Source organism: Molothrus ater, chromosome 2 (assembly GCF_012460135.2).
Source record: "Molothrus ater isolate BHLD 08-10-18 breed brown headed cowbird chromosome 2, BPBGC_Mater_1.1, whole genome shotgun sequence".
Classification (NCBI taxonomy): domain Eukaryota; kingdom Metazoa; phylum Chordata; class Aves; order Passeriformes; family Icteridae; genus Molothrus; species Molothrus ater.
In genome coordinates, this window is record NC_050479.2 from 86,677,813 (window position 1) to 86,700,994 (window position 23,182).

Genomic DNA, 23,182 nt, shown 5'->3' on the forward strand with positions numbered 1-23,182 from the left:
GATCGCTCACTAATTACCACAGCAGCCAAAATGGACTTGATGTGGGGAAATTAAGTTTATTATCAATCAAATCAGAGTAAGATAATGAGAAATAAAATAAAATCTTAAAACCACCTTCTTCCCAGGCTTAACTTATTCCCAAATTCACTGCTTCCTCCCCACCAGGGCACAGGGGCCAGGGAATGGGGACTGCAGTCAGTTCATCCCACATTGCCTCTGCTGCTCCTTCCTCCTGAGGGGAAGGGCTCCTCACACCCTTGTCCTGCTCCAGCAGTTTGTTGCTGGATGTTTCTGAAGCATTAGGAAGGTGGTTATCACTTTGGAAGTGCAAAGGATGACATATAAACCAAATACAGGAATCTGTTATGAGAATATGAGGGTTGAAACCAAGTATTTTTCTTACTTGAGATAATTCTTGCCTGAATTTCTGTCTTTAGTATAATCATGTTTCCTATTAAACATGTGAGGCTGACCCTCTGTATTTTCTCCATGCACTAAAAAGAAAGAAAATACCTCTGGAGAGAATTTGAAGCAAATATTAAGGATACATCTTTATTATCAAGTTGATTCACTCTCTGTTTTGACCTGGGGTTCAGCTCCCTGGTCATTCCCATTATATATGTATTGGTCTGGGCAGGAGATCTTTGGAGTAAAGGCAGTAGTGTTCTGGGGAAGGAATAATTTCCCATAATTGTGTGTCACATCTGTGTCCCAACCCCATATCCAAGGTAGAAAAGTGCCAGAATGGATTGGTTGGTCCAGGAGCTACAGATTGCTCATGGCAAGGTCACTATAGCCCCTGGAGTAGTTTGTCTCTAATTATTGATGTCCTCATGACTGAAGTTAGAGTGAAAATAGACTGAAATTAGAAGGCACATTTACTGAGCAGCTATGACTTCAGCAGAGCAGAGTTCCTAGATTGTTCCCTCCAGCTTTGCCTCTCAAATAATTCCGAGACATGTTTTGTCTCCACTCCTGAATCATCCCTCCAAGCCCAGTTATTAGGGCCACCCAACAAGAACACCCCAAACAGCTCCCCCACTTCCACAGCTGCTTCTGATAGAGCTGCAGACACTGATGAGGTTGCCTCCACCCACTCACTCTTTGAAACCCTGCTCTGTTTGCTGGCCACCAGCCCCTACAATTAAGTAAATAAATGACAATCTTTCTGCCTACTCTATTTGTAAGATCTTCCACCAGCACCAGACTGTGCTTGGGAAGGCTTGGTCATGAGAAAAGATGTATGGCCATCTGCAAAGGAAGAAAAATTCCAGCATGACTCAGACAGTGATTTATATTAGGAAGGGGCATGTCTGGAACTAAATTTAAACCACAGCATGGTCTGAGTTGAAATGTGGAAGCTCTGGTCTTAGCTCTGTCAGGGATCTGCTGCATGACCTTAAATGAGTCACTCCACTCTCTCTGCTTAGCTTTTGGCAGAGGGATGCTTTCCTCCCTGCTTAGTGAGAGGATGTGATTTATCAAGCAAGGTTTTTCAGATGGCCTTGTGAAAGGTACATAAGTGATGATTTTTTTTCATAAAGATGAGTTGGGTGGCTTGGGATGGTGTGTTTAGAGAAATGTCATCCCAAGGAAAGCCTGTGGTTATGTGGCCAAGGCTTCCTCTCAGCTTCAAAAAGCTTCCCATGCTCCTCTAAAATATCCAGAATGATACATGGAGAGGAAAAGTGAATTGTGGTGACTTGGGGTTGTTTTATGTGGTGGTGTCCTTCTAACAGTAACATCAGAAAAAGTTGTCCACCTCATCAGGGAAACACTTAGGAGAGCGCCGATCAGTCATCTGCTGTAGTGTTAACAAAATCCCTTAAGCAAAAGAAGTGACACTGAGGGCAACAGGGGAGCTTTCCCTTCCCTTTCTGCTCCTGGCTGAGGTGTTTTTGACTGTCTAATAGATACTGCTGCTTTGTGCTCAGTGTTAGACCCTGATGTCCACATCAAAATGATGAGGTGTGATGTCACGTGTGCCATACTGCTCATCCCTTGCAGCTTTTCCCTCTGTATAAACCTGTGACCATTACAAGGGCACATCTTGCTCTGTGCTTCAAAATGCACCATGCTACAATATAGACACTCAGACAGCATGTTTAGACAGTAACTTGTGTCCAGGCAGCTCTTATAAATTAACTACACTTCAGCTTCCATCCCTAAGAAAGGCTGGTGTGCCTAAATGTGGTTTGCTCATGACCAGACCAGCTGGACTAATAAAACTTGTCTTTGTCTCCTAATGGAGAATGATTTGGGATATGACAAATAAAAGCAAATCAAAACAAAATATGGCTTACATACACATCCAATTAATATTTGTAAGCAGATTAAATCCAGTTGTCTATCTGTGGTAAGACCCTTTGAGATGATAGCTTTTGTTGCTATCCATGTTGAAATGGGTAATTCATGACTTGGGGTTTAAGTCCAAGCCAAGGCATGGTGATTTGTCCACTGCTTTCACCAACGCCCTTCCCCACTCCCATGCCATTTTAAAGATCATGTCATTCCAACCACTCTGCCATGGGCAAGGACACCTTCAACTACACTGGGCTGCTCAGAGCCCCATTCAACCTGGTCTGGTATCAACACCCATTCTGCTACCAGTGCAAAGCACAGCACTGTGAGGGCTGGAAATGTTACCTCAGTCAGACCCAATGCACTACCTAAAACTGATAACTGTGACTCTCCAACTCTTGCAGGCAGAGTATCCTGAACAACCAGCTTTTCAGGGGTCCGAACAAGATCATACTGACCTTGGATGACCTCGTCTTCATCAACCCAGACATACATAGAAAGGTGAGTCCTTCTAATTGTTAAAGGAATTTGGGGGAACACTCTAGAACAGATTTGCTGTGTGGTATTTTCATACTCAAGAAGCTCTGGAAGCATAATTTCACTTTTTCATGTCATTTTCCCCTGCAAATTAGAAAATTCCCCATATACTGAGTGCTTTTGAGTTTCAGGTAAGATGTCAGAGCTTTGATGATGATGTAAAACCATAGCCTTGATTGTGTTCCTTCTAGCTGCCCAGGGCTTATTCCTTGTTCTTAGGTTGGATGGTACAACATAGGGCATGGCCAAAAGGATAAACCATCTTACGTTCTAAAATAAAGTGTCTGCATTCAAATATACTGGGAACCATTCCTGGTCCATTCTGGTCCATATCCGGAGCAGGTGACCTGCTGGGGGACACTCCCATGATTTCCCTACCCAGAATCCATGCTGCAAGGCGGAGCTGGAGTGGAGGTTTACACCCGAAGGTGGTAACTGCCTAGCACCTGCTTTTCTTGCCTTCCAGAGGCTGACCTTGGACAGTCTGACTGATGCAAACAGCATAGCAGCCAAGAACAGAAGCCTGATATCCGTAACCCGCTCTGCTTCCTTGAAAAGCACAGTGGCCACCCATGAAACCTCCAATGTGGCTCTGTATGAGGTAGGTGGGGACCTCATGTAGTCTTCTCCTACTGCTTCTGTTCACTGGACTGCTCCAGGGGGAGAAGTGTTTGGCTGCAGTACTGTAGGTCCCAGGATGGAGATAGCTTGAACAAACCCTAAGTATGAAAACAAGTTACTCCCAAGCATGGACTTAGCAGTGTTTAAGGCAAGTCTGTCCCAACCCTCACCGTGACAACTTGGAGTCATGTGGGATGGGAATATTCAACATTCACATGTAACATTGCCAGTCTGGTCCTTTATGGTGGTGGCACCATAAAGAACCTTTCTTACAAGACAGTCTTTATTTGGTGACATCTCTAATAAGGAACTTTCTTACAAGACAGGATCCAAATAGAGTAATGGAAGCTCAAATTCCCCTTTGTGGCAATAGGACTGTATGGAGTTTAAGCAGAGGCAATGGCCAAGAAAATTCACCACATCCATCAGGTTTTTCCTGAAAATGCAGCTTTTTGAAAAAATGGCATGGTAACTTTTCCTGAAGAGGAGCAAAATAAATTTGATCAATCATTAATTCCAGAGAAAAGCTCTGGTCAGAGTTATTTTCCTTTTTAATCAATTTATTGCTGTTTATCAGATACTAAGAAACCTTCCAGGCATGAAGTTGTGATCCAGGTGAAGGTCCTGCTTCACCCCTTTTTTGAAGGTTTGCTGTGGGTATTCTTATTTGGGTTCAGTATATAAATAATCTGTTGCCAAGAACATTAAAAATCCCCAGCCACTTTCAAAGTCAAGGACCTGAAATTCAGATTTGGATACCAATGTTATCTGTTGTTCAGAGATTTGCTCTGTCACCCACCTGTGTTGGGATTAGGGGACTGGAGCTCTCTGAAGAGGAAAGGTTGAGGGAGTTGGGCCTGTTCAGCCTCAAGAAGAGACAGCTAAGAGAGCACCTCCCTGATGTCTATAAATATCTGAAGAGAGGGTGTCGGGAGGACAGAGCCAGGCTCTTCTCAGTAGACAAGAGGCAAAAGGCAGAAACTGGTGCACAGAAAGTTCTACCTGAACATGAAGAAACCTTGCTGTGCAGGTGACCAAGCACTGAAACAGATTGTCCAGGGAGGATGTGGAGTCTCCCTCACTGGAGATATTCAAGAACTGCCTTTCTTAAGCAGGGAGGTTGGACTGGATGGTCCATCTCTGGTTTCTTCCAACCTTAACCATTTTCTGATTCTGTGATTGTGGACAGGGAGACCAGGTGTGGCTGAAAAAATTTGAGACAGGAGCAGTTCACAATCTGAGGCAAAGCTCCACCAGCATCTTAAGGAAGGTAGGAATAGGGCATGATGACATGTGGAGGGAAGGTTTCTCGGGGTGGTTTTGGCTTCAGGGTGTGTTTGTTGCCCTTGTCTCATGTCTATTCATTAAATCATGCATTATGGTTGTCAATGAGTCTTGTCTGGTGAAATGTGGTAGAGTGGACCATGCACAACTGCATCTGACAAATTTACCATAGATCCAAATTTACTATAGATCTAATTTACCGTAGATCCAAGTCAGCAGCTTGTACAACCCCACCCCAGACCTGCCACTTCCAAGCTGGTGCAATGTTAAATGTACAATGAATCCTTCAAGTGACCTTGCCTGCAAAGGCAGAGTGGTTTGAGGAACTCATCCCTCCACAGTGTGAGGCACTGGTAGATGTTTTCCTGTTTTATGAGTTGACAGTGTGACACAGACACAGTTGTGCATTTCTCTGGAGTTTGCTTTGTGTTTCCACCTAAGATGCCTCTCAGATGCTTAATTTTGGTCTCCAATTTTATTGTTACAAATGACAAGAAAGCATACTTGTTTTCTAAATTCAAGGGCATTAGTTGTTAACATCTATTGCTAACATAGCAGTGGCATTTTTATGCATGTAAAAGCAACAAATTTACTAGTTCATGTCTCCAAAGACACCATTGATGGATGACTTTGGACTCTCTAGGTATGGTATTGTTTCCAGTTCAGAGCAAGATCCACATGCTGAACTCAATCTATCCCAGCAAAGCCATTCTGGCCTAGTGAAAGATTCAATACAGTTTGTCTAAACAAAACACAAACTTCTGTTTAGTTTGCTTTTGCTATCTTGCTTTCTTTTCTTTGTATAATGGATAGACTAAGGAAAACAAAGCTTGAAAAGAGTGTTGAGTAGTCAAAATTAAGCACCAGAGAGGTTGTTTGTGTCCCCATCTTTCAGGAAGGCTGTTTGGGAGTACAAGTGTGAAAAGGGCATCTAGTGATACCAAGAAGCTACCAAGCAGGTGTCTGGCTGACCTGGTCTCACTGTGATTTGCTGTCTTGTTTCAGATGAAGGATCTGCGTCATGAAAATGTGAATCTGTTCCTGGGCTTTTTCTCAGACTGTGGCATCTTTGCCATCGTGACAGAGTACTGCTCACGAGGCAGCCTGGAGGACTTGCTGAGAAACGAGGATATGAAACTGGACTGGATGTTCAAGTCCTCTCTTGTGATGGATCTAATTAAAGTAAACCCATTGCTCCTGCTGAGGCATGAGCTGAAGGGGACTTTTATGATGACTAAGCTATTTCAATCAGAAAGTTGCTTTTTAATAATAACACAGGGAAAACAAATCTGGATGTAATTCTACCAGTCTTTAAATTAGATTTCTTATCTTTATTTTGTTTCCATCTGAGAGAAGCACCATTTGGGGTAATAGAACTACAACTACACAGCAGGACAAGAGGCTAAAACTACATATCAGGCTTCAACTGATCACCTAGAACAACAGAATTTTGTGACAAATTTATTCTTTGCAAAGGCCCTTTCTTGTCATAAATCAGAAGTGCATCCACCATAGAACCAAGCAGTATCCATCCTCAGCTGCAGGATGGCTGCACATATGGTCCCTTTAGCAGCGTTCACACTTCCAATCATGTCCCATGTTTTTATGTCTTAATAGTGAACTACTAATCTGGGACAGGTGGATTCCAGAGAGTAGACCACCAGAACCATTCTTGTAGTCTGTGATCCTCCTTCTGAACCTCCTTAAGGGAGATGGGTTGGGCCACTCAGCTCTTCATGGTTTCGTTTGACCTCTTTGGTAACACTTGTGTCCACTTTCTTATCCTTGCCTAAAAGAAAGTGTCCACTTTCTTATCTCTCTGGGTGCAGTGAGACACAGGGCTACAGAGGGGGGCATCTGACTCTTCCTGAAGTTGTCTGACCTTTCCAATACTACTTTAGGGCCCAGACAAACCTATTTCATGTACCTAATCCATTTCTAAATTTCTCTTATAGTTTTTTATTTCGATCATTACTGCATTTGACATAGAGTCAATGCTGCATTTGATGCCATCTGAGGTGACAAAGTGGCTTGGTGTCTCTGAGTGCTGATGGATAAGATTATTCTTAAGGATCAACCTGGATTTTTTTCTGTGTTTCATAGGGAATCAGATATTTGCATCACCGAGATTTTGCCCATGGACGTCTCAAGTCTCGTAACTGTGTTGTGGATGGCCGGTTTGTCCTGAAGATCACTGACTATGGTTATAATGAGATCCTAGAGGCACAGAAGTGCCCCTATATTCAGCCATCCCCAGAAGGTGGGTGTGATGAGGAAATATATATTTTTTAATATTTGTCCATTGATTTAACAGATGTTTGTCCAAGTACAATTTCAGGCCAGTGGCCACACAAGGATTTTCATGCTCAATCTCACTACATCTAGTTTCCTCCATACCATGCATTGTTATAAGAAAGGGTAAGCAAAGGTTTTTTCAGACTGCCTGAAAGTGAAGTGAATAGCAGAGTGATGTGGTAAAGAAAATATATTTTACTTTAAGCAGTGACAGAACTTCAGCTTGTTGCAGTTGGAGAAGGACTGAATTGTTCCTGAAATCTGATCAGTACTGTAGCCGGTAGAATGGCTTCACATCCTTAGACCCAATCCTGTATTTAGAGTTTTATGTTATCCCAAATAAAAAGACACTTTTTCTTGTTAAAATAAGTCGTCTAAAAGACAAAATTATGTAGGTCTCTGAAATAGGCCCTCTACATGCCAATCACCAAAGGCTGCCACGTGGATTCCCACCACTTAAGAACAGCCCTCATGGGACCAGGTTTGGAGACTTGGACAGGATTTCTTTCATGTGGCCATTGCTCTGGTATCCCAATTTATTCTCAAAACCTGTTTTCCAATAGTATTTCATGGTTTGATGCCCCTGTCATGGAATTTGATGCATACACCTTTTCAGTGTCTCAGATAGGGCAGTTGTCTGACAGAAGACTTCTCCTCCCTTACAGAAGATAAACACATTTGCAGTGGCAGAAATGTTCTATATCCCCATTTCTCAGAATGTACAGTTACCAGGCTAACGAAATCTCAGTTTGAAGATTCATTTCTTCATGAAGTTGGATATATTTTACAACTGTGTCTTTTATCATTTGAACTATTGATTATAAAGATTGTGCATCAGATTGTCACAAACTGCTTTTACAGAAATTATTTTCATCTAAAAAGAACTACAGAAAACATGTTGTTAATTGTTGCTGTGTAAAAGAGCAACAACTGTAACAGGAAAGTCAAGATTTGGTGCCAATATTTTGTCTCAGGAACATTTTCAATCAAAAAAAATGGTGTTAAAGCTTCTGGAAGGGTTGAGATGACTTCTTATGTTGAAGTTCATGGCTGGTGTTATATGATACAATTTGTTGGTGTGGCAGTTTTTAAAAAAACCCATAGAGTAAAACTTGGAAATTCTTTTTTTTTTCTTGGTCAACACAGAAGTTTAGTATTTCTAACATACCACTAGAAGTAAAAGATTTGATTCAGTAAATAATGTAGTATTTTCCAACCTTTCATCAAATGACTGAAATAAGGTATTCATTTAAGCATTTATTTCGCAACAGTCTGAGTTAAAGTGTAAGAAATGTGATGCTCTGAAATTTTTTTAGAATTGCTCTGGACAGCTCCTGAGTTACTGCGGGACCCAGACATGTGCAGAAAGGGCACAATCAAAGGGGACATTTACAGCTTTGCAATCATCCTGCAAGAAGTGGTTGCTCGGGGTCCACCTTACTGTACATCAGAACTCTCAGCTGAAGGTAGGCAACTACTACAGTATATTTTTAAGGCTTTGTGCAGAGCACTTTATAAAAGGCCTGGCCAAGTCCCCTTACTAATAAGGCAATAATGTATTAGTCTCATGACCTTTCTCAGTGTCAGAAGTCTGTTTCCAACGCAACATTCACAACAGACATCAAAATGTAGAGTTCTCATCACAGCCTTGGTACATGTCTCATCACTGCTTTCACTGGGATCAGGATTCTGGGTGCTCTCCAGGATGCTTCAGGCTCCTGCAGCACCTCCAGTTCCCTGTGGAAACTCAGACTTTTCATCTTAGTATGGGGTGAAATCTGAGGGCAGAACTTCCCATAGCTTAGAAGCTCCTTTGCTTCCCACTCATTGGCCCTTTATTGTGCATCATGGAGGCTGAAGTTTTTGAGCTGGACCCCTTGCCAACATCCTATTTCGTCCATCTGCCCATCTATTTGTTCTTAATCCTTTCCTTTCTAAAGAGACCCTCTCTTCAACTGAGGTCAAAGTGATGTATCATGTTGCTTATGTGTATCAGAAACAGCAAACAGGTGAAGTCTTTAGGAGCTGCTCATGGTGCAACAATGCTGTGCATCCATGGGAAGAAAAAACCCACTGCAGTCAGGGTCAGGTCAGAAGCACTTAAACAGGGAGGTAGTGACAACAATCTAAAATTAACTGATTTCAGTGACAGCCCATTCTCAACACATTTTGAGCTGGACAATCATCAAGTGGGGTATGACAATTCAGTATGTGCCAGTTCAGCTGGAAAAATGGGGCCCTGACTTTTCTATGCCTGAAGCTGCTGTCACAATGCAATGACAATGATGTTAATGATGTATCCCACTCTGTCAATCAGAGCTGGACCTATGATGTAGACTATGATGCAATTAGCAGGTTTCTCCCACCTCATACCTCCTGCAGAACCTCCAGCAAATGTTGAACACAGTTCAGTCCTGTTTACTAACCTGATAAAATGATGAATTTCTATTCATTGTGTCTCAATCCTAAGGAGCTTTCACTTGTGAACATTAAAACAATCTGGGGAAGGCATTTCCTCTCAGCTGCCCCTGGAAATATTGGGGCCAGATGTTTGGATTATTTCATTTGGTGGAGTCTGGGGGAATGAGCCAAAGATCTTTAAAGTAGACTGTAAATGCTGAAAAGCTTTGGGTACTCACAGCAACAGCAGGACTTCTGCCAGAGAAAGAGGTTTTCACTCTGTTTGCTTGCTCTGCACTGAGCAAAATAAGATTTCAAATACCATAACTTTGGTGGGTGTTAAAAGACTGACTTCTCGGGGTTTGAAAACCCAAGCCCAGTTCCTTACAAGCCTCATTTCTAGGAAGGGAGCTCTAGACAGGGAGTCATTTCCCAGACACTGTTTTGAACTCAACCTCTCCCCCTTAACATACTTTCCAGTGTCGCCACTCCCAGCAACCTCCTATGTCCTGGTTCCCAGTTAATGACGGAGCATCAGAGGCTGGTATCCTTCCTGTCTGGGCTCTGCCATAAACCTCTGCTGTCTTAGAAGACTGCAGGTCCTAGTGGAGAGAGTCAGAGGCAATTTCATTAAATACAAGCCTGCAGGCTCACACATGCATCTGTCACACATCCTTCCCCCATCCAGCCACTTTATTACTCATAACCTGGTTCTCCAGGGACATGAATCTTCTTTAAATCCTTCAAGAGACTCCTGACAGAGAAAAGTAGAAACTTCCAGCTTCATTTGGCACAGACACCGGGTGCTGAGGACTAAGAGTGACAGCTGAAGAAGCAAGCCAGGGACACAAGGAAAGGTCCATGTCCTTTGCCCCTATCAAGACCCCCCCCATCTTACAATGTGCTTCCCAATCTTCTCTTTGCCACAGAAATTATAAGGAAAGTGAAGAAGCCCCCTCCCCTGTGTCGCCCAAACATAGCTCCTGAGGTAGCCCCCCTGGCATGCATCCAGGTAATGAAGCAATGCTGGGCTGAAGCCCCTGAACGACGTCCAACATTTGAGGAGGTGTTTCATAAGGTCAGTAAGTAGAGAAGCTGGTGTAATCCCATTGTTCTTGGCAGGGAAGTGTTTTATTGTTTGGGGTTTGTTTTTTTTTTTTTTTGCTTTAACTCAGTTATTAAAGAATGAAGAAGTTGCAGAGCCCTAGAATTGTCCTGACTTAGGGGTGATAAAGCAGCCTGGACACGGGCTTGATGTCTTCACATTAGCAGTGTACCTGCAGAGATGGTCTCATGGAGATGAAAGATTTGTAAATTATTCACCTTCAGACCAATTTTTCTTTTAATCTTCTAAAGTGTTTAAAATGATAACTATAAAAAAATTCACCAAAGACTGTTAAAGACAAAGTTACAATGTTTGGCATAGGAGGTCTCTCAATTCCAGATTGGTGGAAGCTTGGAGAATATCCCAGGGAAATATGAGTGTACCTGAGGCCTGTTTAAACAGCTTTCCTAGGTATGTGTTACTGGCCAATCTCATGGACAGGTACTGAAAAAATAACCCCCTTTCTGATCAAGCAATGTTGTTCCTGTGTTCTTATAAGGTGATAGAATCATAGACTCATTAAGGTTGGACTTTTAAGATCATCAATCATCAACCCCATACCACCACCATGTGTGCTGTTAAACCATGTCCTCAAGTGCCACATCCACATGCTTCTTGAGCACTAACAGGGATGGTAACTGCAACCATTATCCTAAGCAGTCTGTTCCAAACAGGTTTTACAAACCCTTTCTGTGAAAAAAAATTATTAATATCCAATATAACCCTTCACTGACACAACTTTAGGGCATTTCATCAAAACCGGTAAACAAACATACTTAATTTTTGCCTTTTGGTTCTATGAAGCTGTGAATAATTTTGAACCTGCTGACTCCACTGTTGAGTCTAAGGTAGCCTCCAAAGTCACAAATTATCTGAAAGTTCCAGCAGCTCAACTTCAGGTCAGGAAGAGAAAGCACAACTCAATGAAGAACTGGGAATGGAGGTGGCAGTACACATGCACGTCAGTGTACACTGCATGTTAAGTGCAGTAACATGTAAAAAGGTCGTAAGTGTTGCTAACACCCTGAACTTTGTGCCTCTGAATGCAAAGTTTTGCAAGTTACCCTAAAGATTGTTCATGGGATAAATGGGGTTGCAAACCTGCAGCCAGACAAGACTCTGTAACAAATGTACATGTTGACAACTACTGTAAGATTGTGTTTCATCTAACTCTCACTGATTGATGCAAATTCACCTTCTAATTCACCTTTTCCTTTATCTTTGAACTTCTGCCATTTAAAAATCCAGTCTTTAGCATGACACCTCCAAAGCAATATTTGCTTTTTGTTCCTTTCTAAACTCAGAGTGCTACAGTGATGTAAAGAGACAGACAAATAACTCTCCAGTTTGATTTTCCAGTTCAAAACCATCAACAAAGGGAAAAAGACCAATATCATCGACTCAATGCTCAGGATGCTTGAGCAGTACTCAAGCAACCTGGAAGATTTAATCAGCGAGCGGACTGAAGAGCTAGAGGTTGAAAAACAGAAGACAGAAAAACTGCTGTCACAAATGCTTCCACCGTAAGTACTGGCACTTTAAGTGGTAAAAAATCCCCAGAAAACCAAACCAAAACCACCCCAAAACAAGCCCATATCTAGTCTGGACAACACCCTTCCCCAGAAATGAGCAACACTGTAGATTTGACCATCAATTTTGACAAGCACCTTCAAATCAAACTAAGAAACTCTAATCAATGCTGGTTACAGCCATGCAGTGGATGTAAGATCTGAACACAGAAAACCAAGAGTCTGAGCACATGAGCATGCACTAGAAAAGGGTTTGTTCCCTGCCATCTTTTTTGTGTTGCTGTTTCAGTTCAGTGGCAGAAGCCCTCAAGACTGGTGGCACTGTGGAACCTGAGTATTTTGACCAGGTGACCATCTACTTCAATGACATTGTGGGCTTCACATCCATTTCAGCCCTCAGTGAACCCATTGAAGTAGTTGACCTTCTGAATGACCTTTACTCTCTGTTCGATGCTGTTCTTGGAAACCATGATGTTTACAAGGTGAGAAGTAATTATATCCTGTGTTTCCTTTCCATCTTTTTCAATTTCTATATTTATTTCTTAATATGATGGTATTTGCTAGGTGGAGACAATTGGTGATGCCTACATGGTTGCCTCAGGGCTCCCAAAACGGAATGGAAACAAGCACGCAGCTGAAATAGCCAACATGTCCTTGGACATCCTCAGCTCTGTGGGAACATTCAAAATGAGGCACATGCCAGACATTCCCCTCAGGATACGAATTGGGCTACACACAGGTAGGCAACTGAACACCAGAGAACTCCTTCTCAACTGCATTTCCAACTCTGAATTCTTTCTTCATGCCTGCCCTCCAAAAAACACCCTTTCAAGACACTTTAAAATCTTCTACATCAACAAAGCAGTTAAAATGGAAAAACAAAACCCAGAGAGGGTTTCTGGAGGAAAGTGGCTTAGTATCATTTTAAGGAGAGATTTTGTATTCTGTCTCAGCCAGGAACTGCATCTGGCATGTTAGTCACAAGGGTTTCATCGTATGGATAGCTCTTTAATGTGCCATAGCACCTTCAGAAGTGGGATATCGAGACACCCAGTGATGTCTTTGCAACTCCATTCTGAAATGAAAAAGCACAGAAACACTGGCATATAAAGTGAAAGCATAAAAAGATTGGAGATATTTATTACAGGTAGGATATACTGGAAGAAAAATGTGATACAGCTCTTAAGAAAAAGTTATGTTATAAAGAAAACATTATCTCTGATGTAGAAGTCATAATTATTCAATCAACAGAAAGATTGCTTATTTAAAATGAAAGGAGGAAGTTCCATATATATATACAAAATGTAATTAAGCTCCAAAGTAAACCAAAAAATTCCAAAACAGTAGAACTACAGTTATATAGGCAAAAGTATTTTAAATGTAGGAAAATACATCTGCTGTTATCATGAATCAGTATTTGTATAATATATATGAACCTTCATAATTTTATACATTTTTTTAGACAACTTTTTTTCCCAGCTGTTTGTCACCAGATTTCTTGCCTCTTCCTCTAAAGTACCAGGTGTTGCCCACTGTGGGAAGCCAAACAATGACTAACAATGCCCAGGAGTCTGACCCAATAATGTCTGGGGTTTTATCCTTCTGCTTATCTGATAATATCCATGCTTTTGGAGCTTTAGCATGCAAGCATTTTGCAGATGTCATTATCCTGGTCTCTGATGTACATATTGAGAGACAGAAGCAGAGTAAAGGAAGTATCTCAGTCAGAATATCCCAAGAACAGAGCTGTGACTTTAGCAGAGTTAAAATCAATATTATGAATCCTAGACCTTATAAGACCCTCTTTTGGAGTTATCTCTAAAACACATCTCCCTACTGTTTTCTTTGAAGTTTGTGATTCTTAGTTGACCCTTCACAAAAGTGTAAAGCATTAAAGAATGATTGCAGGAGCATTGTGTGTTTTACACTCTGTCAGAAATTAGATGAGACTATGGCTGCAGATTGTCTTGCCCAGAGCAGGAGTCTCTGGAGCACCAGCAGCATATTTTCAACATGGAAAGAGAGGAATTTGCTGTGCAACATCTGCTGCTGCCTGTTGACAGCAGTTCTGCAATGTATCTCCCATGCAGTTGGCCAAAAAATACGTCCCTAGGTGATGTCTACAGGAGGTAGTAACATTTTTTTGTTTTTATGAACTCTGGATATCTGGAAAGCAGAATTGCTATGAACTGTTGTATTGGGTGTGAAGGGAAGAGGGTGGAGGACTCTGCACATCTTGTTTTGCATAGATCTGGCAGCATCATACTGTCATGGGAGCAGCCACAAGCAAATGTTCCAAAGCAAACCAGCTCTCTGAGCCACGGAGCTGATGGCTGAGTTTGATTAACCCTAGACCCCGTTTCTCCTGAGAAAAGATGGATGAAGAGGGAATGATCAGCATCATGAAAGCCTTGGGGAAGCTCTTGGGGGAGAGGAGAACTTGGCTGACACTTTTGCTGTACTGGAAAGGATGGAGAAAGGGTGTGACCCCCAGTCACGTACTTCAGCTGCTCTCTGGAAACTGGTGCCAAGAAGAGCTCACGATTCCCTCTCAGAAAAAGCAGTAAATGCATTTTGGGCATAGGCATTTTGCCCATGCCTCTTCTACCCTGAGGGAAAGCTGCACCTCTGGGAACTTCTGATGGCCCATGCCCATCATCCACTTGTGGCAATGCATAGGTAAGGCAAAGAGGACAGGACGACCAGTGCTTGGTCTGCATTTTCTCCCCTGATTTAAACACATCCTGGAATCTTGGCTGTCCTCTCTTGAGTTCACTGCAGGTCCAGGATAACTCAGCTGACTCAGCTGTTTCCCCATTATCCATGCCTGGGCTGGAGCAGGACAGTCAGCCAAAGCAGTGGTGAGAAGATAAGCTCTTCCACAGAGGCTGAAGATGATTTGTGTATCAGTCAGGCTCTCTGGCAGTCAGCCCTGCACTTTGATCTTGCCTCTCAAACTCTGCAGCACTGCCGATGGTCTTTGCAGAGTCTTAGCCAGAGCCTCTCGTTAACTGACCCTTGCAAGCCCTGGCAAAGAGACACTTCAAAGCAAACTTCTGGACCTGTGTAATGAAACAGCTAGGCCATGATGTCCTCATCACAGGGTGCCTGGTTTCCTCTGAAAATTGTAACTGTAGGAGATTTACCATTGGAAGTTTTTCTTAGCCTTCTGCTGAAGCTGTTTGGAGAAGGGGGAACACACACAGGAGGTGAAGGCAGTGACCAAATTAAGTCTTAGATGCTTTCAACACAGGGAATGTGTAATTTTGGGAATGCTTATATGGTAGGGTTGGTTTTGAGCTGAGAACCTTCTGCAATGGGACAGGCTTAAAAGCAGTGTTCTAGAAAGATAACACCTCGCCCTAAAAATCTTGCCTCTTCTATATTGTGAGCTTTGTGCAGAAATGTCTGGGTGATTGCACCAACAGAGTAGGAAACCTGAATTCAGGCACTCACATGGAGGTGTTTCCAGGACTTTCAGGGAGTCTGCACTCATTTTGAGGACATGTAAATGAACCCTGTAAAGCTGTTCATGTGCAGCAGTCGAAAAGCTCTTGTGGCTCCGTTGACCACATTGACTTCATCTCCACTGACTACAGTAGAAGCTCATCTGCCTTTATCTGTGCTTCTGAAATGGTATCACAGAATCATAGCATATTCTGAGTTGTGAGGGACCCACAAGGATCATGGAGTCCAACTCTCAAGTGAATAGCCCATGCAGGGATCAAGCCCATGACCCTGGTGTTCTTAGCAGCATGCTCTAACCAATGGAGCACAAATCCTCCTCAGTGAGGTCTGTTTTTTCAACAGGAGCCACCTTTTTGTGTCCTTGCATCACCTAATACAGAAGGAGCTTTGGTCCTTAGTGAGATTTGGGATGGCTGCTGTCATGTTATCACCACAAAAAGAAGAGAGGCAGTGTTTTGTGAGATAGTGTTTTCTCAGGGAAGTCTCTTACTGAAGCATGAATAAGAAGTCTCCAACAGGACCATTTTTTGTGTATATGTCAACATTAACATACACACAATAAAGACCAGTTAGGGAATCATAAGATCCTTGGCTGAGACTATCAACAGTGCCTTTACAGGTGCCTTTACACTGTTGTGTATACAAGTGCCTATAGATGAAAACCTGAATTAAACTTCCTCTAGTGAGGAAGTTTAGTAGTTCCTCTTCTGAAAAGCTTGAAACAAATTAGACAGTAATGATAAGGATGGAAATTAGCTTGTAGGAGATTCTGAGGAGCAGTGTTTTGTCTGAGGTACACTCACAGTTGAAAAGAAACCCCCTTAAATCAGGTTTTCATGATCTCTAGCAGTCTCTGCCTGCTGTGTTTTATCCAGTTTGATCCATGCTGCTCAAGTCCTTGTAATATTTTTTGTATGAACCATTCTTCCTCTCTCTTTTTTTAAATATTTTATCAAGTAGTGATTCATCAGGCAGGAGTCAATATTTGTCTTACCTCTGAGTTTGCATCTTCATGAAGTATTTTAAAATCCAGCAACTTTAGGCAGCAACAACTTTTCAGAGATCACAGCAAGAGAGGTTCTTGTGAAGTTCCCCATAGCTTTCAGCAATGGAGTTTTACTATCCTTAAGATAGATCTGAAAACTATATAAAGGATCAATATTTTTAAATAATGCTAAAATCAGCATAAAATTGCACTGTACAAAACTAAGTAACTGATCACTTCTAAATTAGGCCACAATTGCTACTATTTATATTATTACTGTTTGAAAGCAAACATTTTAACCTATAACCTTTTTAAATTATGATAACCCTAATCTATAGCATCATTTCAGGTACTGTTGATGATGTACAATGTTCACATCTCTTGTAATCTTGCACAGGAAAAGATTTCCTAGAGATCAGTTGTACTAAATCTTAACTCAGAAGGATCATGACACTGAAAAGGCAGGAAAAGCCTGAAAAGGAATATCTCATAAATGCCTCTGATGGAAAATACAGGGAGTCCTGCCCTTTGTCTGCAGGAAGCCCCACACTTAATCACATTGCTTTTTATTTTTATTTTTGCATTTATTTTGCAAGCCTGATATTTTCTATTGTAGGCAATGAAATTTAGCCTCTCCTCTTTCAGAGTGCAGTCTAAACATTGACTAAGCCAAATGCCCCAGATGAAAATTGTCTCTGCTGTTTGGCTTCCACACATTTTATCTCCCAGTCTGTGCATGATCCTGCGGATCCTGCACACATACCACTCCCTGACAACTTGGCAATGATTCTTTGGAAGCTACTTAGGAAGTGAATAGATCTTGTATAAAGAATGAAAAAGAGGGGAAAAAGAGGTCTTGGCTAGACAGGCCAGCCAACAGTGTCTTCTTTTCCAAGGAGGGGACACAGGGTGGTCCAGAGTGCTGCCAGCACCTCTGGACTCCCAAGGCTGATTTTTAATCCTGTTTCAGCAGGATACAGGGCATGTCATAGGATCTAACTTTAGTTTTCTTACATGGAAAAAGACCTTTTTAAAATGAGATTATGATTGAACTTGAGTTTCCATGAACTCTGAACAAATTTCTCCCAGATGCTGGTAAACTGAGGGCCTACCACACACGACCTTTCTCAGACATGAAACACCAGCATGAAATCTAGAGCAATCCTTAACTTTTGACTCTTTGTAGCAAGCACCAAGACTAATGATATCTTTAGAAAACCTTCTCCTGTATTCCCAATAGGTTTTTTGAGTATCAGAGGAGAAGATGAGATTTGTTTGTCAGTGGACCCCTGGATTTATGCAGGACCATCCGGGTAATGCAGCTGATGTGTCTTTCAGGGCCTTGTGTGGCAGGCGTGGTGGGGCTGACCATGCCGCGGTACTGCCTCTTCGGGGACACAGTCAACACGGCGTCAAGGATGGAGTCCACGGGCCTGCGTGAGTATTTGGGACAGTCAAAGAAAGGGGGAGGTCAAATGACAGAATTCAAAGCAGCCTGAAGGAGAGGACACCAGTTTTCCCATTGTAGGTTAGCCTTTAGGACCCTGCCTTCCAGCTGCAGTTCTCTGACTGGAATCCCGTCAACCAAAATCAACATGAATCCTGCCCTACTTTCCTCCAGCATGGTTTGGATCTTGCTTTCAGTCAGTGCTAAGAATCCTTAATTCAGAGCTGTTCTTGCACAGTAAAATAATTCACTTACCTTTCATGACAAAGCAAGGGTTGAAGCATGGGTGAGCACTGCTTCCATCGTACCCATGGTCATAGAAATCCCACTGAGACTGGAGACAGCAGGAGCACTGCAGGTACAAGAACATTGTTACACATTAATAGAAATGCATATAGATAAATAGGCAAATTGTAGGTTAGTCCCTCAGGAAATGTAGCTCATAGCTGTGTGATCTTCCTCTACATATTCAAACTGATGTTTTTCTTTCTTATTATTATGGAAAAAAAATTAATCAGCTCATACCACATCCTTCAAAGGGAAGGCAATGTGATTGTCAAAATTGAAATAAAAGCTCAACCCAAAAAAAACTACTTTGGGGGAAATGTTTTAGAAATATTTCCTGTCTTGTTCACAAGCAGAACAATAAAAAATTTCAGTAAGTTCCAGCAGTGGCTGTAAAACAATCTGGGGAAGATGGGAATCCAATAAATTTCTCCACCTTTGCCCTTTTTGTTCATAGACTAAATGGCAGCTCTGGGTGGAATAAATTACTAAAAATCCAGACATATCTACATGCATAGCCACATTTTCTTTATGTTCCCTTGCAAACTCCATCTCTCTGCTCTTCATCCCTGCTTTCAAATTATGTTGGGTGTCCGCAGCAGGACAGTTGGCTATTTTTCATTTCTTTCTCATTCCCTAGTTATACTGTGGCAATAGATAAAACAGAAATCTAGCTGAAATGTTACTGGAAACCACTTAATATCTTTATGAAGAGATGGACTTCTACACTGAGTGTGTTTGGTATCCTTCTCCAGGAAGGCCCCAGCATAGATCTTCCCTCCCCCTGTGCTCTTTACAGCCCTGCCTGGAAGAATCCATCAGTCAGCATTAAACTCCACACAGAGGAGCACCACAGAGCTGCACCAGCCACACACCTGAATTTGAGCACTGCTGCTTTGGAGCCCTTTTCCTTGTCAGGCTGAAGCAGTGGGGAATTCACAGCATGTGTGCAGTACAATGATCCAGCTGCTTTGCTTTCTGTTCCCAGCTTACAGAATTCATGTCAGTCAAAGTACAGTGGATATACTTCGGAAACTGAATGAAGGCTATGAAATCATACCCAGGGGGAAAACAGAACTGAGGGTAAGAAGGCCAGGGCTGTGTGAAGCACTTCACAGGGGAGTCATCTTGCTTGAGGAATTTTCATACTATTATCTTTTTTGGCCTTCATGCAACAATCTTCAGCTGAATCCTTCCAAAATTGTCCCTTTCATTTGTTTCAATACATTATATAGCTATTGAATGACTGTGGGATCAAGCAGTCAGCTGTATGTGCTGGATATAAGTATTTATATAGTAAATGACAGAAGCTGCTGCTTTTCAATGTCCAAACAAAGCAGTACTAAATAATAATAAACATAATTTCTACCCTTACATAGTCAATGGACAGAAGTAGGAGCTTTGCTTGCCTTAAATACCTAGAATAAAATGTCTGAATATGGCCTCAGGTCCCCCAACAATCTTGCATGACAAGTGGAATCATTCAAGTTCATATGTCTGCAAGTGGAGATTTGGGGTAAATATTCCAGGTCTAGTCAATGGAAAGAAACCTTTACATAGTTAGTGGGGGTAAATTGGCCTTTCAGGAAATTACAAGCCTGAAGTACTTTCAGGGCCTAATTTATGTGAAGATGATTGTTGGTTTTCCTCCCCTTCTTCAGTCAAAGGTGATTGACTCAAATAGGTTCATCAGATGCATCACACCTTACAAGCTAAACCGTCCATGGTGGGAGAGGAAGTTATTATTCTGATACTCAGTTCAGAATGAGTTGTAAAATCTCTCAATTAATAATGCTAGTGCTGCCAAATAAGATGATTAGTGATCCTGTAGTTTCCAATTTCTGTTCAGCTGTGTCCAATGACCCAGATCAATGAGGGTAATTTGTAAATGACAGTTGGAACAAGGATAATGAATATCCTCTTTCAGGAAAGTGAAACTCAAATAATCCCTGAGCTATTCAGAAGGAGAGACCAAGATTTCCAGGCATGGTCTGTCTCTGGATATGTATAAAGCCAGAGAAACCTAGAGAGAAAAATTACATATCAAGCAGAGGGCAGTCAGGAAGCTGCTTTTTATCTGAATTTTTGGTTTTATTTTAGGGTAAAGGAGTAGAAGAAACATATTGGCTGGTTGGGAAAAAAGGCTTCCAGAAACCCTTACCTAAACCTCCTGAAATAAAGCCAGGGTAAGTGTGACTCCGTCGCTGTCCAAGGCATTCATTAAAACATCTCTTTAGGAGTTCACAGGCTGATTATCTGTCTGTCCATGTTATCTGTTTGCAAAATCTATATCCTGTTCCTTTGGTGACTTACATGTTCAGGCATAGTGCTGGGACTCAAGGGATGCGATTCCTTCAGCACCTCTCCTTATTCACAGTTCCCAAGTAACATGGAAACTTCCTGCTTCTCCCCTATAATCACTTGGAGACTGAACACCAAGGAGCTGCTCCTTGAATCTCCTTCCTGCTCTGGGTGCATGTAGGAGACACACGGTAGGGACACTTTCAGGTCTCTGGTGTCATCAGTGTATGGGAGACACTCAAGATTTTTCTCCCCTTCCATCAAATTCCTGCTGAAAACAGCCTCATTCAGTGTATAAACACATTTCTTCCCTTTCATTCTAACAGAAGAATAAGAAAGCTTTGTGTTACAAATTTATGGCACTGTTATGTAATTGAAGACTTAATGATGCTGCCTTCATTAAGTCATTTTCTAGCTTTGCAATGCTTGGCTTCACAGAGTACTCCCTGTTCAGCTGTCACCTTCTGTATGCCTGGAAAGGATGTTGTGGTCAGGACATAAAAACCAGGAGCTGGATTTGTTTGACAAGAACAGCATGGTCACCCACATTAAAAGCAGTCAGCCTTGACTCCCTTTATAGGCAGTAAAGAGAAATACTTGCTAAGGGTCTGATTCAATTTGCCCTTGCAAGATGCCTGGTTTGTTGAGGTCCTAAAGTAACTACTTCAGATACCGGTGTCTGACAGCAAACAAGGTCTGTTTAATGTAGCTCTGACTTCTCCTTATCAATATTGTTCTAAATATGGCCCTGTTCCCTCTTAGTAAATAAAAAGATTTCCCCATTTCCCCACATGCTCAGGATCAGAGGATCTTGTGCATCCATGTGTAATCTCTGAAAAGTCCACCTTTAACACTGCAGAGACAGAGGTGATCTACTCTTGTCCCAGGGCCCAAATATTTTTTCTTCTTTTGCAGTATCTCTGTCCCCACAGGTCACACAGCAGTTGAGTGATTTTGACAGTAATCAGAGGAAAAAAGTAAAGTTACACAAAACCATATTTGTCCTAGTGAGGGGGCAAAATGAAACTTATACCCCATAGGCGAAGTGTCAAGTTACAGAAAGAAATAACTGGATGTTGAAGCAAAGCAAATATTTGGAGAACAGCGTCACGCATAGACTGTGCTGTTATCAGATAGGTATCGGACATTATGTCCTTTCCAACCTTATCTTGATGATTCATGTTTTGGCACAAAATCAAGAGGCTGGAAGTTGTTTCTCTCTAGTTGGCCAATATGGTGGTTTCAAGTCACTGCCTCCTATAATTCCATAGGGATTATTGTAGGCTTTTGAGCTGAAGAAAGAAATAAATTCCTCTTGTACTTATTTTTTTCACTCTGTCCTGAGGCACCCTCTCTTGGGTATTTCCTTACCATGAGGTCTATGAGCACTTGTTTTTATCTCTTGCTTTATATTGTGACTTGGGTAGCCTAAACATCTACAGCTGGGCAGTTGTGGTGGCCATGCTGAGAGGTGTTTCCTACTAAGTGAAGGTTAGTACATCATGCTTGGTCTTACGTCCATGCTATGGAACTGCAAACATGTGGGCCATGGATTTAAGGGTCAGACCTATGGATGGAAGTTTTTGAAGTTCCTGTTCAGAGGATAATTCCTTCTTTCTTGGTCTGGTCAAATCTGTTTTACCTGGTTTTCATGGGAATTTTGGTTAACTTTGCATGACGTAGAAGAGCGCAAGACAGTTCTATAGCCTCTCTAGACCTTCCCTTGCTTCAAGGCAGATTTGTACACATACACCTGGTACTGCCATGGGAAATAATGGCAGACTGGACATAGAGAAGGTGTTACAAAATTAAGAGACACCAAAACCAAGCATGCCAAGCAGTCAAGCAGCAGACTATCTGTAGGCTAGACATTCTTTTGAGATTTCAGTCAGATAGGTTTAAAGGAAGGCTGTGAAATTTTTTTGAGGGTACAGTAGGTGACTCTCTGGGGGGCTGAATTATCACAAAGTTGCGAGTATATAAACATGGGATATTTGAATCTGGCATCCTGTGATGCTTTGGGACAATCAGCATCTTTTCAACTCCAGTGGAGTACTCATAGTTTCCAAAAAATCAGAAAGGATAATAGGTTATACTAAACTACCAGACACAAGCCTGACCTGGACTAAATCTCAGATGCATTTTGCAGAGCACTGGAAAAATATCTAAGACTAGGAAAAATTCAATGGCTAATGAAATTCAGAAAGGAAAAAAACCCAACTAATCAACCAACCAACCAAACCAAACTAACCAAGACCAACCAAAAAAAACCAAACCCAAACCAGAACAAAACCTAGAGCCAGGCTGATTTTCATTTGCCATTCCAAGGAGATGAGTGACATTCTTGGTCTACTGAATTTCCTACTTTCACCATCCTGGTTCAGAAATTCTTTTCTCTAGTACTGAATACAGTATTTGAAAGCATCAGAAGTCCTCTATCCCAGCAGGTAGTTTTATTCAGAAACTTTCCCTTTAAATTATTTATGGAAAGTTAACTGGAGGGAAAAAATTAATACAATTCAGCCAAGATACATATTGTTGATTCTCCCAAAGGTGTTTAACCATTAACCCAGTACCTAGGTAAAGAGCATAAGAGAGTTTTTGATTTTTGACATAAACCCAAA

General features: G+C 41.8%; 1 protein-coding gene across 1 annotated transcript in view; it reads left to right on the forward strand.

Annotated features, from left to right (window-relative positions):
- The window catches only part of GUCY2F (guanylate cyclase 2F, retinal), a 36,960-nt gene that overhangs the window by 7,375 nt on the left and 6,403 nt on the right, over positions 1-23,182 (forward strand). The window contains exons 5-18 of the mRNA XM_054518595.1: positions 2,706-2,802; positions 3,305-3,439; positions 4,649-4,729; positions 5,749-5,925; positions 6,847-7,003; positions 8,355-8,504; positions 10,368-10,516; positions 11,903-12,066; positions 12,362-12,554; positions 12,637-12,811; positions 17,864-17,962; positions 19,246-19,340; positions 20,358-20,443; positions 22,666-22,671. Coding sequence (XP_054374570.1) covers positions 2,706-2,802; positions 3,305-3,439; positions 4,649-4,729; positions 5,749-5,925; positions 6,847-7,003; positions 8,355-8,504; positions 10,368-10,516; positions 11,903-12,066; positions 12,362-12,554; positions 12,637-12,811; positions 17,864-17,962; positions 19,246-19,340; positions 20,358-20,443; positions 22,666-22,671 — 1,764 coding nt within the window. The remainder of the gene's footprint in view (positions 1-2,705; positions 2,803-3,304; positions 3,440-4,648; positions 4,730-5,748; positions 5,926-6,846; positions 7,004-8,354; positions 8,505-10,367; positions 10,517-11,902; positions 12,067-12,361; positions 12,555-12,636; positions 12,812-17,863; positions 17,963-19,245; positions 19,341-20,357; positions 20,444-22,665; positions 22,672-23,182) is intronic.